General features: G+C 43.7%; 1 protein-coding gene across 1 annotated transcript; it reads right to left on the bottom strand.

Annotated features, from left to right (window-relative positions):
- Positions 1-3,039: 3,039 nt before the first annotated feature.
- exoc3 (exocyst complex component 3) lies at positions 3,040-15,466 on the bottom strand. The gene is made up of 16 exons (XM_084481203.1): positions 15,344-15,466; positions 14,154-14,343; positions 13,177-13,396; positions 12,408-12,580; positions 11,908-12,120; positions 11,345-11,523; positions 10,857-10,973; positions 8,036-8,153; positions 7,428-7,553; positions 6,883-6,983; positions 6,465-6,575; positions 6,081-6,222; positions 5,201-5,323; positions 4,433-4,594; positions 3,789-3,910; positions 3,040-3,268 (listed from the first exon to the last, which is right to left on the bottom strand). The coding sequence occupies exons 2-16, from the start codon at positions 14,295-14,297 to the stop codon at positions 3,073-3,075; spliced, it is 2,247 nt and encodes a 748-aa protein (XP_084337329.1). The 5' UTR covers positions 14,298-14,343; positions 15,344-15,466; the 3' UTR covers positions 3,040-3,072.
- Between the last annotated feature and the right edge of the window lie 643 nt (positions 15,467-16,109).

Below are 16,109 nucleotides of genomic sequence, written 5' to 3' on the forward strand. Positions count from 1 at the left end.
AACACACGCAACATGCAAGCTGGTTTGGGGTGAAAAAGGTGAGAATGATGCGTGAGCCGAGGAAAACACAGACCCACTAGGAAAAGAAAAAAAAAATGATATATATTATATATATATATATATATTGTTAAATATATATATATATTTAATATATATACTGTATATATAATAATAAATAAAAAAATATATAAAAAAAATAAATTAATAAATAAAAATTTGACCTGCGCGAATGTTTTTTTTTTACCTGCGCGCATGCTTTTTTTTGGATCTGCGCCCGCATGCTTTTTTTTGGACCTGCGTGCATGCTTTTTTTTGGACCTGAACGCATGCTTTTTTTTGGACATGCGCACGCATGCTTTTTTTTGGACCTGCGCACGCGTGCTTTTTTTTATTTTTTTTAAATTTTTTTTATATATATATATATATATATATATATATATATATATATATATATATATATATATATTTATTTATTTATTTTTATTTATTTTTTCCTAGTGGGTCTGTGTTTTCCTCGGCTCACGCATCATTCTCACCTTTTTCACCCCAAACCAGTTTGCATGTTGCGTGTGTTAGTGTTTCTCATGTCACAGAAACCACAGTGAATCCTGTGTTTCTGTGCCCCGCTGTGGTGTCGACAGCACAGAGCTCTGTTACTCGGTTTCTTTCAGCTTGTATTGTATTCCAATTTTAGCGAAAACACACATAACATTAGCTTGAAAGAAAAAAACTGTTTAAGTATGCTTATCTTTGCGTGAATTTCTGGATGACTCGTCTGCCAATTGCGCCAAACAGTTTACACCCCCAATGTTTTCTCAATGGATCTCCACGAATCACACAAGTGGCCAATTTTGTTAAAAAAAACGGCGAATTTCGCCGAAAGGTGACTAGTTTGCATGCCTGTATAGCCTACGTGTGTGTAAGCGTAGGCTATGTTGTAGTTCCGACCTGCCATGGCACGTCAAAATAGCAACAACAACTGCGCTATCCGCTATAGACCAGGTATTTTTCGGTCAGTGGCGCAATTGCATTGGCGCATTTTTTAGATCACTAAAATAGCACCAAGTATCATTTGCGCCGGAACACGCCCCTGCTTTTCGCCGACACGCCTCTCCAGGCGCAAGTGTAGTGGTGCCTGGTTGCTGCGGGGGAAAATCAGCTTTGCGCCGGGTGCAAACTAGCAACGACACATGCGTCGGTGTAGAAAGTCACCAGAATTAGCCATGTGCGCAGCACCGGGCGCGGCGCACATGGCCAATTTGCATACGCGCACAGGATTGGCTGGCTCCGCTTGGCAAAAAATAGAACATATTTGTGAATAAATTTTTAAAATTCTGAATACTGGACATAGTGAGGTTAAACACAAATTTGAGACCTCCTTCAAATTTTGCTTTGGAGGCTTTCAGCGGGTCTCATGGGTTAATCGGGGGCAGTGGCGGTTTTAGGTACGGGCGATGCGGGCAGCCGCGGCATTACGGGGGGGGGGGGGCGGCACGAGCACACGAAAAGAAAAAAGATCCGCGCATTTTCTATTATCGATCATACCCCCCCCCCCCCCCCTCCTCAACAACTCCGCCAGCCCGTAATCGCGCCCCCCCCCCCCCGTCAACAACTCCGCCAGCCCGTAATCGCGCCCCCCCCCCCCCCCCCTCAACAACTCCGCCAGACCGCAATCGCGCCCCCCCCCCCCCGGGGAGCATACCCCTGGATCCCGCTTGACAATTATGTTGATCAGGACATATATCTTGGCTTACCGCTTACCTCCCAGGGAAAAAAAGTTCAGGCTCAGGATGTTTTTCTACTGTCACCCCTGTATAAATATTAGAAACAAAAGTTGGAATTGCAATAACTTATAAAACGGTTTTTCATGTTATCAACCTTTGAATGAACCTTTTTAAAGTTACTAAAAAAGGTACTACAAATATTAATAGTCATTCCCATATGCGAGTCGACACTAATATACAAAGCCATCTACCAATCTTACATTTCTTTAATGGTATATCAATGTTTTTTCTTCAATCATTATCATTTGCCCTTTTTGCTGCCATACAATTAAACATCAAAAACGCCAAATCTTTAATGGAGAAAATGCAAACAACTCATTTGACTTTTTTAAACCTTTATGTTAAATCATCAGGGTCATCAAAGTACTCAATGAATAGAATTAAAGTAGTGTACCCACATTTGACTACATTCATCAGCGCATTAAAGTAAAGTCACAGAAAAAGCAATTGTGAAAAAATGGCAAGCATGTCATGTTTCTTTTAATCTTGCTCTCTCCCACCCAACCCGCACACCCACCTTGGTCGCATTGTCCTATAAACGTGAACCATATAAGGTGAAAGAGGACAACCGTACAAACGGTCCAGAGTGAACACTAGAGCATAACAAGACTACCGGCTGGGTGCTCCAGTTAGCATCACCTCCAGGATAGGTACATCACCCACCGACCATGAGGAGCGATATACATAGCATGTAACGGATGCTGTCAGGTAAAATAGCTTCTGTTTAAAGATGAAGTTGTTTCACCACGTGTGTTTAACACCACTGGGAAAGCATTCCTGCCTGGGAAGGAAGTGTTGGAGCCTGGAACCAGATGTCTCAGGAGTCATCTGGTTCCAGATGTCTCAGGAGTAAGACATTACTTCAGGCATCAGCCTCTGCATGATCTATTACATCAGCTGATAGACTTCTGTAGGGCTAGATACAATAGTCCTTTGGTTGTTTCCTGGTCTTCTGTGGCCTCTGATATAGCTTGCCCAGGGGCTTGTATATCAATGTTGTAATCATTATTTTCATACAAACGCAGAAACAAACACACAAAAAAATCTGACGTGTATAGACAGGGAAATGTGAATCTACATTAGCATTTGGCAAAGTCTATTCCACTGTAACTCTTCCCCCCCCCCCATGTTTCATTTGGACCGCCCGATCAGATAAGACCACATTACCATCCTGTGATCTGGACCTAGTAAAATAGGCGTGTTCACACACAGGACTCAAAGTGTTGTACGGGGGGGGGGGGGGGGGGGGGGGGGGGGGTCCTGGTAACAGTGGCATCGGGGGGGGGGCTCATTTGAGCAGCTTGGCCGTGGCCATGGAGGTCATGGAGGTCATGGTCATAGAGGGCACGGTAATGTCTTTGAAGATGGGCTGCATGATGCCCATGTAGGAGGGCTTGCTCTGGCTCAGGGTCTCGATGATGGTCTGCCGCATGTCCCGCGTGGCATCGCCCCGCACCGCCAGCAGGGCCAGGATGTGCTCCTCCCTGGCCCGGGGGGGGGGGGGGGGAAGGAGAGGAGGAGGAGGAGAAACATGACACGTTGATGACACGTTACAATTAGTAAATAAATTTACTGTTAACATTAGTTAATGCAGAATAAACATTATCATACAGCATTAGAACAGGGGTTGGGGTTTATTTAATAATGTCTACATGAATACCATAGCTAACATGAACACCATTACTGACTGTTAATTAACTGTAAGTTCATGTGTTGAACAGCACCCACTAATGTTAATGACGGTTAATTAATGTACTGTTATTTTAAAGTGTCACCGGAGCATTCAGTGTCGAGGAGTGGATTGTTGAATGTGTGTACGCCTGTGTGTGTGTGTGTGTGTGTGTGTGCTTGTGGCCGTTTGTGTTTGTGTGTGTGTGTGTGTGTGTGTGTGTGTGTGTGTGTGTGTGTGTGTGTGTGTGTGTGTGTGTGTGTGTGTGTGTGTGTGTGTGTGTGTGTGTGTGTGTGTGGCCATTTGTGTGCATGTGTGCGTGCGTGTGTGTGTACCTGATGTCAGGGTATTTGGACACCAGGGTGGAGACCTCCAGGTAGAGCAGCGTGGGGTCGGTCAGCTTGAAGACCTCGGCGATAGCAGCGATGGAGTCACACAGTCGGTCCGTGTCTTCTCCCTGGGGGGGATGCAGCAGGCAGGGGGTGGGACAGGATTTCAGATCATCCAACCGGGTCACATTCAGTGTGCTGTGTGTGCGCTGGCGGAGACGGTACTTCCACACATATATACACATCTATCTATATATCTATCTACATCTATATCTATCTATCTATCTTTAGATCTTTCTATCTATCTATATCTGCAACGGAATAAGGACGGTGTGACGGGCCAAAACACGTCGGGCCGAGCACGTCGGACACTCTTGTTTTGATCCTGGCCTGTGTTATTATGGCTGGCTTTGGATTGGCACAGCAGTTACTGGCTTAACGGATTTACCGTCATTTCTCGTTCAGAGAATACGCCCTGACCATCAACATCGTTAGGTATCAGACTGTTTCCCTGCAACACATCTGCATGTTGTTGCAATACAGAAAGAACATTATTAGGTAACCCATGACTCATCAACGCACACGTACACAAACACACATGCACCGCAGTCAGGCAGGCGCACACACACACACACACACACACAGCTTACAGCGGTGAGTTTCCTGAAGAGGAACTTGAACTGCTCCGCCTCCTTGATCATGCGGTCGGCTCCTTCCCTCCTCTCCTCAGCGTTCCTGAAGGTGATCCTCTTCTGCATCACAGCCTTGATGTACTCCACCACCACCCGGCGGTGCGCCTCGCTCGTCATCTCCTGCAACCACACAGGTAGGGCTTCACCAACGGTACGCCAGGCCAAGAGGCGCGGCCACTTTGATCTCAATTATGTAGACTGCTGGGCAATAACAACAATAACTACTGTGTCGTCGAAAAAAAAAACTACTTGAAAATGTGTTGAAAAATTGTATTCTAGATTATATATGATACTTCATATTGATACAGATTATAGAAAGTAATATCCTTTTCAATCTATGGCAGTGCTTCAAATGTAAGTTCATTCATGGACAAGCTTTTTGCTTGGGACTCATTTTAGAAGTAAGAAATTACCAATTTAATTTGAGACACTGGGATATGAGCTTGAGTTTCACACTAAGGCCTTTAGAAGTCGCCGTTGCTAAAGCATAATGGAAAAAACCACCACAGCTCTTCAAATAATTCATATTCAAACCTGCAAGAAAATGTATTTAACCAACTGAGCCATGATACACCTATATATATATTATGATATTATTAACACTGCATCGATCCGTCTTTGTTTAGGCCTGAGGGCCATAGAGCGAAGTCGTCGGCCGGTCATTTTGGTTACTTGTTGTGTATGTTGAATATAAATAATTGAACAGGCATCAAACGACGGGCTCACCAGGTTGAACGGTTTCTTGATCTTGTTGAAGTCATTGAAGTAGTCCTCCACGGTCACGCAGATGGTGTCCACCGCGTGGGAGCCCAGCAGCCACTTCCTGGTCAGCAGCTCGTTCAGGTGGAGCTGTGGAGGAGACACACAGACACGCCTTCACCATCATCCCTTAGGATACGATCTGAACATTGTTTTGTGCTATTTTATTTTTTATTCCACATCTAGGTTTACCACTGGGGTCTGGGTTCTACAGTTCTGTCGGTGTCTGCCATTATTTTTAGTGGAGGGGGAATAATGGCCATTCATTTGCTTCCACTAGGATTACAATTCTCTAGGAAATCTAGGAAAGGTGACATATTATACCACCAGGTGTGATTGTGATTAGCCGTTACAAGCTGTTTTGAAAATCGGCCTCTTCTGACATCACAAGTGGGCGTGTCCACCTAGATGTGTGCTGGATAGATCAGTCCACCAGCCTACCTGGACTGTAGCAAACATTTCTCATCTATCCGTCACACATCTAGGTGGACACGCCCACTTGTGATGTAAGAAGAGGCAGATCTTCAAAATGGCTTGTAATCATCAGCATCCCGACACACGCATGAATAAAGGTTTACCCCCAACACTTGGGAGATCTAGGGGTATATAGTTTACCAAGTCTACACCATAGTTAAAAAATTCCATTGTAGGAATTCTGTGTTGGCTTTTAAGGTCTCATTAGAATAAAGGATTTCAGAATTTTCTGTCCGAATTAATTTGTTGATGAATGGTGATCCTACTAAATCAATAACATTTATCTTTCCTCAAATGCACTGAACATATTTTTAATTATAGTATCGGTTGGACAAGCCCATCTTTCTTTTCATCCAATCACAACACTGCTTACCTCCAGATCTAGGAACACCTCGTCCAATAGGAACTGGCATCCTTCTTTGGCCACCTCGTTCAGGGTCTTCTCTATGTTAGCGTCGCTAGCAGTGGGCTCCGACGACTGAGAGTACTTCCTCTTCAGACTGTTGATGGACTCTCTAGGGGGAAGGATAGAGACGGCAATGGTCAATCTGGAGTCATTACAACATACGCATCAACAGCTAATCATTTTAGCAACAGCTTTCATTTACACACCCGTGCCCTCCAACCCATGCCAAAAAAACAGTTACTCCACCTTTAATATCACAAATGTTAGACTTGGTTATCAGTTAATGTGATTGTGTCGGATATTCAACAGAAGTGTTCTTTGGCCGTGCTGGTACCATGCTGTGTGACCTACTTGAACGTCTGGCAGTTGTTGATGATGGCGATCATGTACTGGATGTAGCACTGAGGCAGCTGCCTGTCTCGCAGGTGGTCCTCCTTGTAGGCGATGGCCTCCTCTTTATACCTGCAACACAAATGCGTTCCCTCCTTTAAAAGTCAGGTTATGTGGTCTTCACATCCGTGGAAGAGGATCATGTATCCTTCTCTCTAATGTTTTGTATTGCCTGCATTTTTTTGTTTGTCTTAAAATGCAGACAGGAAATAACTTTGATAGAATTCACAAAATAATTCCAACCGTTCACTAACTGATGACTTTAGAATTCCAAACACAAGTGAATCAAACGTATGCATTTTCACAAGCGTACTAATAAAACGTTGACTTTGCTCAGGGAAGCATAGCATGGAGCAGGTGAAGGGCAGAGAGAACCCACCTGATGAGGAAGGTGTTCATCTGTTTGAGGCACAGCTTGAGGACCTGCTCTTTGAAGCCTTCGTTGATCTGGGCTGCCACCTGGAGGTTCTGCTCAAACATCTAGAGAGGGAGAGAGAGTTAAACCTGGAGGTTATGCTAAAACATCTGGAGAGGGAGAGCAAGTTAAACCTGGATGTTATGCTAAAACATCTGGAGAGGGAGAGCAAGTTAAACGTGGAGGTTCTGCTCAAACATCTAGAGAGGGAGACAGAGTTAAACCTGGAGGTTATGCTAAAACATCTGGAGAGGGAGAGAGAGTTAAACCTGGATGTTATGCTCAAACATCTGGAGAGGGAGAGCAAGTTAAATCTGGAGGTTCTGCTCAAACATCTGGAGCGAGAGAGAGCGTTAAACCTGGAGGTTCTGCTCAAACATCTGGAGCGAGAGAGAGCGTTAAACCTGGAGGTTCTGCTCAAACATCTGGAGAGAGGCAGTAGGGAGGGACAGAGTTAAACCTGGCAGGAGGGAGAGGGGATGATGATGGGCCATCTCTGTGTGACTCACCTGGAAGACAATAGCAGGCAGGGTGGTCTGGTAGTAGCCGTCCTGGTCTGCCTCAGGCTCTGTGTCCTTCTGCCAGTCCTTCTTGTCTGTTTCCAAAGCCTTGCGCAGCCAGCCAGTTATATTAGACTGTAGAGAGAAGAAGGGGGTGAGTTCATACATTAACCCCAGTCTAAAACCCCAGATTTTGTCAGAGCATTATTTGACCTGTAGATGGCAGCAAACTAGGGTATAGTTACTCCTTAAAAGTGAAGGGCATGATTTCTTTGTGTTTGATTCCTACTAAAGGAAAGTATCTTGTGCTTCAGTCCGGATATGTGAGACATTGGATTTAGTGATTGTGAAGGAAATATAATGAAATGGTGTACGGCATAAGGTTTTCTTCATAGCACTACAGTCTATGTGGTTTAGCACAGTATAATACAAAATAATAATTATATTACTTAATTTGGCATAATGCCAATAAGAGAAACAAAACTCCTCAGGCATATACACACACACACACACACACACATTTATGATTGATCCTAGCCACAGCCTATGAAAACTCTGATTCCAAAGGGGGCAGGGCCATCCCGTGCTTCCTCATTGGCTGCTCTGCTGCTACTCACGGTGAACGTCTGGACGTATTTGCTGAGCAGCTCGTCCACCACATCCTGAGGAAGCAGAGGCTCCAGGTGGTTCACATCACACTCTGAGCGAAGGTCTGGATGGCCCATCATGTCCACACTGAAGCGCACACACACACACACACACACACACACACACACACACACACACACACACACACACACTTTTATGGTTAGAATTGAGACAAACCTGAATGGATCCTGGATATCCTAAGGCAAAGATATGCCAAGTGGCATATCAATGAAATAAGGTGAATAATACAAAATAAACAAGGGGCTTTAAAAGTGACACAGCAAAACAGTAAATGATACAAAGAAGGCTTATTGGATGAAAGTTTTCAAAAAATGCAGGTGTGAGCCAAAAGTAAAACATTAAAATGATTACTGGCTGTCAGGGATAACAATACCATACCCCAGAAGACTCCAGTGCATGACTGGAGTCTTCCACCAGGCTAGGCACACCTATTGCTAAAGCTAGCGCGCTAGTCGTGTGTTTTAGGGGAGTGGCTTTGGAGGTGAGGCCTGAAGGGAGAGGTGAGACTTCATTTAAATAAGTTTGAATAATAGATTTGAATCTAGTCACACCATACCCCTCACGACGAATAAGACTACAAATGAAAAGGGAATACAGTTATTTCAATTATGAACCAGCAAAGTCAAACCACTGTCATGCTAAGAGCAATCCCTTCAACTTAAAGAGTCCCATACTCTCATTCACTCATCAGCTCCATGTCTGAAAGCATAAGCTGCTCCCCTGTTAGCCGCAGAATCAGATATGAGTTGAGTACTCAATGCATGGGTGTGTGTGTGTCTCTCTTGTACTACTCAATGTTTTAAAAGCCCCATGAGGAAATGCATACACTCTAATCCTCTCAATGCTACCATCGTGTTCACGCGATGCGTGAACACAACATCACAACACAGCACGCGATGGGAGCTCCCACCATGATGCCCAGTCATTGGATTAGCCACACACAGCTTAGTTGGCATGCTACCCCGGACCCCCTTCATGCAGTGTGTGAGAGAGAATGTGTGTGTGTGTGTGTGTGTGTGTGTGTGTGTGTGTGTGTGTGTGTGTGTGTGTGTGTGTGTGTGTGTGTGTGTGAGAAAGTGTCTTTGTGTCTGTAAGAGGAAGCAAGGAGGCGTTTTAAATATTGAGGTAATTGCTTTATGAGGCATGCCCATATAAGAGAGAGAGACCGTTTAACCTCTAACGAGTCAGTGCTGTAAAGATTCACGATTAGTTTCTCCTTCCAACTGAATATGACCCCATGATTGTTGATTGTTTGATTCCAGACCAAGTTCAATTCTATAATCAGTTGTGAAATAAATCCCCTCATTTATATGCATTGTCCAATGAAGACATTTAAAAACTTACCAAAGGTGTTACATTTCCCATGTTTATCTGGAAAAAATATGTCTATGTCTAAAAATATGGCAACTTTTTAAATAGTGTGCAGTAAAAATAAGTACTAATACTAAGTGACACTGGAGTAGCACACTTAATTTGTCAATGCCAGTGTTCCCAACTGATAGAGTAAAAAATAACAAATACATGAAATCGAAATGAACAATTTTTGCAAACAATTTATGCAAAAAATGTATGAATAATAACAAAAGATATCCATTATTTTTAATAAAATTCTAATTCACTTGTTGGTGTGAAACAGGGTAGTCATGCTCGCACTGAACGACAATAACTATTATACAACTCTCAAAAGTGTATTCATGTTGTGTGCTTTTGACAGGAAACCGCTGAGAAAAAAGGCATTGTTTAGCATTTTAGTGATCTTCAGGGATCCACTTAAAAGTCGAACAATGACTTAAAACATACCTCAAACATCTCAGGGCACTAAGAGATGAAGCTTTCGGCTACAAAGCAACGTAAGGCAGATAATCGAGTAAATAACGAGGCTCCTTCATTATTAATAAGATGTTTCAGAATTTTGGAAATGGTCCAAGAAATGCTTGCAGGTCGACAGGCTGGTATTGGACATTTACAATTAGGGCATTTAGCAGACGCTTTTATCCAAAGCGACTTACAATAAGTCGTATTTTTGTCATAACAGCACATCAAAGTCTTGCATGATTCTTGCACTTTTTGATGTGTATTCATGGTTGAATTAACTTATTGTAAGTCACTCTTTACAAAAGGTTCCAGGTGGTGCTGGGCGATGACCAAAAATTGATATCATGGTATTTTTCACGGTATATGACGGTATTTTTTTTTTCATGCATAATCAGGTGTTCACTAGTGCTGCCACTAAGGACTAATTTTATAACGACTAATCTAAACGATTAATTAAAAATAAATGGTTAAAAAAATAATTAAAAAATAATAAAATACGCGCTGAAAGCAGGCAGTCATGCAGCTATGCTGCTTGCGTTTACACTTGCGTGTATGGCAGGGTTTAAAACATGACTTCCAACGTAATATTAAGTAATATAACGTGGTGCGCAATGCAACCACGGGAGACGCCAACATTGTTTTTAACCTCTCCGTATTAATTCCCAAGTTTTGAAAAGAAAAGAAAGTATTTCAAGCGAATAATCTACGCTGTTTTTGATGTTTATTTCGTTTTGAATGAATAGTTTTGGATGCACACACACACACACACGTTCATTCATTCACGTTCATCCATTCATTTGAGTGGTATTGCATAGGCAAGACGTAAAGCCCGTGATTTATACTGATTTCTCCCTTCTACATATGTGATGAGAATAGATAGAATGAATAGGATGTTCAAAAATAAGAAAAAACATTATCACCATTATGTGTGGTGATCAAGCATGCGGCCTGTACCTCTTATATGTGTTGAGCACCCAGGTGAGCAGGGAGACGATCTCATTGGCCTCCAGGTCCTCAGAGGCCAGCTCCTGGACGCGAGCAGACACCCCCTGATGGTACAGGCAGAAAAACCTGGAACACACACACACACACACACACACACACACACACACACACACACACACACACACACACACACACACACACACACACACACACACACACACACACACACATTACAAATTACCTTCAAATGTTTTTTTAAATGTTTTATACATACACAATTATATATTACAGAATAATTGATTGTATTAGTTCATTTATTTGAATAGTTGATTAAAATAAACACGGCAGCAGCCATGTTGTCTCTTCATTTAGGAACTTTTGTTAACGTATAATTGTATTTTTGTGGACAGCGGTCTGCTTCAAAAGAAGCACAGAAGAAGAAGAAGCTGTGCTCATTGGCCAGCCTCTCCCCATAGGCGCCCCCTCATTGGTTGTACCTGTGGAAGGTGTTGTAGTGCGGCGGGAAGCACTGGGTCATGAGGTTCTGCACCACGATGAGGTCGTCCAGGACGTACTTCCTGGTCAGCTCCAGCAGACGGACCAGCCACATCTTGTCCGACTCACGCGTCTCAGACTGGGTGCCCTCGATGCGTGTGCTCACCGTGCTCTCCAACACCTGGACAACGTTCATCGTTAGATCAATGAATAGCCGTTCTTCTGAGACGTACAAAACCCTGTTGCTGTTGTGCAGAGAGGTAACGACTAGGAACCACCTTTAGTTGTTATTTTTCCAGCAATAGCTATGTGCTTGTGATTAATAAAAAAAAAAATCTTAACATAACGGCGCTCTGACATACAAAGACAAAATGTCACACACTCAGGTTCGAATGGGTCGGACAAATAGTGGAAGAAGACAAAAAAGGTAAATGGAAACAATGCTATTTTTGCCTTACCACTACCACTACTGTGCCCCACCATGGGGATGGTAGGTGGAGATGCTAGGTGGAGATGCTAGGGGGAGATGCTAGGTGGGGGAAGGTAGGGGCAGACGGTAGCGCACCTTGAACATCTTCTCTTTCCACTGCTTGGGCCGGCCGGGCGGGATGAAGCCCGTCTGCTTCTTGCGGTCCAGCATGCGGCGGTCTATCTTCTCCTCCCGCTCGATGATGCGGACCACCGACACCAGCATGGTGGGGTCCCGCCGCACCGTGCCCATGGAGCGCTGCAGCACCATCCACAGCTGCTTGGCCAGCTCATCAGACAGGGACTGCACCTGGAGGGGTGGGGCCAGAAACGACACACTCAGTGGTGGATTTGACACAGGCAAATTGTGGATTTGTTCTCCTCGTTAAAACGGGTAGCTCACTCCCTTGCTCTCCACAGTCTTCCATTGTCTATATATTTTTTGTATTTGTAACACACACACACACACACACACACACACACACACACACACACACACACACACACACACACACGACGTTGACCGTTCATGAATAAGAAAGTGAACAGAGGCAGAGCAGAGTTCCCACAGTGTGTGACGCGCGTGGCCAGGCTCACGTCTTCAAAGTAGATGCGGATGAGGCTCATGTCGCTGGTGTTCTTGCTGTCCATGCGGTACTGCTCGTACATGAGGTCATCGCGGGAGAACTCCAGGTCCATCAGCTTGCGGTGGGCCTTCAGCAGCTCCGCCTGCTCGATCAGATGCTTGGTCTCCTGCACTATCTCAGGCACTGTTCAGCACCACGGGCCCATGGGGGGAGATAACAGATGAGAGATGCCCTGTACAACTGCTTTCAGAATAGTGCAATGAGCTGCACGTCCCATATCCTTTTCAGAACATCAATGTTGTATAAGTGTATAGTTGAAGATGGGGAACATCTTAAAATGTTAGGTGCAACTTTAACGGGACTTGGGATTGCTTCATCATGCACATTGGCTCTGTATTTGCACACACTGAACTAACTGTTAATGGGGACATGTATATAGATAGCAAGTAAGTATATACTTATTGTATTGGTATTCCATCAATGCTAGTAGGTAACGCCTCATTCTTAGTGATTTGCAAAATATATACTTTATTCAACTACCCTCCCACAGCATCAGTATATGTTTCTTGGATCTGTCTGAACTGGAGGTGGCCCGAACACATATGCCAGAGCAAATAAAAAAAGGGCTCGCAGAGATTCATTTTACAGCTGAAACGCCTGAATTTCCCTGTGGGATAATAAAGTGTTCTTGTTCATTGATTCTTAAAGCCAACCAGCAGCCTTTCAAATGGATTCCCCCAGATCTGTCTGAAGTCAGCGATCCAGGTTTTGTGTCTTACCGGAGAAGATGTTCTTGAGGTTCTCCACGGCGGAGGCCAGCTGGCTGTGCTGCACCACGGCGTCCTTCACGTCCTTCAGGCTCTCGATGGTGTTGATGCTCTGCCTCCAGTCCTTGCTGACGTCGGCAAGCGAGCCCTGGATGTCCTTGACGTCCACCAGGGCGTTGTGCAGCTGGGTGAGCCCCGTGCGCACCCCGTCCAGCTGGGACTGGATGGCGGCCTGGAGGTGAGGGAGGAAACAGGAAACAAGGGATACGAAGAGTTAAGTAAAAGGTAGGTAGAACAGGACCTCAAGACGATCAAAGATCCAGAAAAGAAGGAGAAAATAATCCTGTGATTGCGGATTCAGACATAAAATACCCACACATGGGATGAATGAACTCCTGGAATGAAATGTCAATCTTTTTTTTTCTCCTTTTGAGTGGGAAAGGTTGTGGTAGGCAAAATATGAATTGTCACAACCCGGCTCCAAGGCTGTGACAAAGTAGGGAGAACAAGCACGAGCTGGCTACTAGCAAGCAGTATTTATTTAACAATTCAATCAAGACAAACGTGTAAAGATCAGTATCAGTCATGAGTGCATGTATGGATGTGTGATAGTGTATGTGCAGATCAAAATAAACAAAACGAAAACGCTGCCATCAGGCCTGCCGGCGAACAGGAGTCAGTTCCCCGCCAGCCTTTTCACAGAATGAGGAAGGTCTTTATGAGGGATCGTCACACAATCTTCTCGCATGCTTCACTAACTGCTTAATTCAACCTGCTTTCTAGTGTAGGTCATGGTTTAAGTGGCACTACAATATTGCATTACCGTTGTTCTTTTGTTTTCTCTTTTGTGCGTATTTTACCTTCATATGGACAGTGACCCCCTTCCATAAAACTCCAAAAGATGAAGCTTAACAGAATAAGCGTTGAATATGATGATATGAAAACATCTGCAGTTACAGAGAGAGGAAGACAGAGAGAGCGCACTTCACCTTCAGCCTGGCCTCCACAGACGCCTTCTTGCGGGCTTCTCTCCTGCGGTACTGCTCCACTTTATCCAGCTGGTCCGACCGCTGGAGCATTCCAGCCACACGCTGCACGGCCGTAGCCTCCGCCTCACGGTTGGTCTCCTCCATGGCGCCCGAGAAACGTCTCCGTGGAGCACGGTTCAGATGATCAACCCTGCCGGTGAGAAATAAAGTTAGGTGTCTCATGACGATAGCAATGCTGTCGTTATGGTGGTTAGAGATCCAATACCCGGGAGTAGAGCAGGTAACTTTTGGAATGCTGCAAGTTTAAATGTGCTGTAATGTTATATATGTATATATTTAATTATAGTCTGCCCGCCCCCCCCCCCCCAACAAACTGAACGAACTGAACGAACGAATCAAACGAACGATTCGTGACAGTGAAGGGAACTGAAAGAACTGATTCCCGGAAAAGAATCATTTTGCCCATGCCTAGTGTCTACTAATCAATCATCCACACTGCACTATGGTTAGATAGGTAGGTGTGTGTGTGTGTGTGTGTGTGTGTGTGTGTGTGTGTGTGTGTGTGTGTGTGTGTGTGTGGTATTGTGTCTGGTTTTATTTATTTCAATCTGTGACCGCATCTTTGCACTGTACAGCAATACAGTGGTCATTTACGGTACAGGTAAACTTGATTTGATTATATTTTTATATATATCTCAGCAGCGTTCAGGCTCCCTAGTGTCACATTACACAGTAATGACATGAAAACAAAGCCACTCACTAAATGTTCTTCCTTACAGAAATGAATGACCATTGTGCAGATTTGCTCACTGTCGGCCTGTGACATTTTTTAACATTTCTATATTTTGATGAAATCTTTAAACTTGCATTGTAAAATGATTTGAGTTTGCGGCTATAACGAAGGTAGAAGAAGGTAGAAGCTGTATGCAGCTGGATGGCTGACGTTCATGAACATAAGATGAACTCACTAAAAGGCCAATTTAACTTTCTCGTTTTTGGTATCCCTGCGTAGGAATGCTGATTGTAATATAACATGTATGTCTTATCGTCCAAAGGGTCGAAGTTAGCCAGCGATGCTCAAAACAACCCATCTAAGATATAGCGCAAGCTAAGCCCTGACCAATTGACATTGAACGGTCATTGATGCGATTTATAGGGCTAACTACTTTAACCATTTTAAACGTTCTTACCGATTCAAGTCAAAACAGTAGAGAATGCGAAGACATGTCTCTTCAAACACTGCTAAAAAATAATCGATGTTTATGTTCAGCAGGGACAGTTCCTGGTGAGTGAAGCTAGCACCTCGCCCAGCATCAGCTGACCGCTCGGTAGCTTCTCAGGCACATCAGTGCTGCGCATTTTCTACGCAGGGCGAGTATTTGCGCAACTTATGTTGTGAATTCTAGGACCATCATTCAATATCCTTTTGCATATAACATATTGCATATTTCAAAATGAATCATCTGCATTTTGATAAGCAATAAAAAAAAAATAATAATAGTTTTGGGAAATAATCCCAAAAATATTTTAAAAAACAACAACTAATGAATAGACTATAACATATTGATACATTACTAATACATTTTACAAATGTAAAAATACTGTGAAAGTGGTCCGTGTACGAAGTATAATTCATTTACAGTTGTTCATGTTGTATAATGAAACAGGCCAGTTTAGGGGGTATTGCCTAATTTCATTGTCCGAGACGTGCAATGCAATTCAGCGCGCCAAAGCGTCAGCTTGTTTCATTAACCAAGTTGTACAATGATATTTGAACAAGGAAGTCGAGAGCCAGAAACAGAGACAGCTCGCCTTCAAAGTAAAGCTCGCCTTAGAAGTAAAAGTCGTGCGTTTTGAAGCGTGAATTTAATTTAGCGACAAACTAAATAAATAAACAAATAGCCTAAATAATGAACATAATTCATAACTGTTAGACAGTCATATTTCTGGCACTTT

The sequence above is a fragment of the Micromesistius poutassou genome (genome assembly GCF_964030765.1).
Source record: "Micromesistius poutassou genome assembly, chromosome: 16".
Classification (NCBI taxonomy): Eukaryota; Metazoa; Chordata; class Actinopteri; order Gadiformes; family Gadidae; genus Micromesistius; species Micromesistius poutassou.

What these genes read in the sequence shown, in the direction of transcription:
- exoc3 (XM_084481203.1), bottom strand. Translation starts at nt 14,297, where the DNA reads ATGGAGGAGACCAACCGTGAGGCGGAGGCTACGGCCGTGCAGCGTGTG. An exon ending in ATGAACACCTTCCTCATCAG is followed by an intron (nt 6,576 to 6,882) that starts GTGGGTTCTCTC and finishes TTTGTGTTGCAG; the next exon opens with GTATAAAGAGGAGGCCATCG. An exon ending in TCCAAATACCCTGACATCAG is followed by an intron (nt 3,269 to 3,788) that starts GTACACACACAC and finishes CCCCCGGGCCAG; the next exon opens with GGAGGAGCACATCCTGGCCC.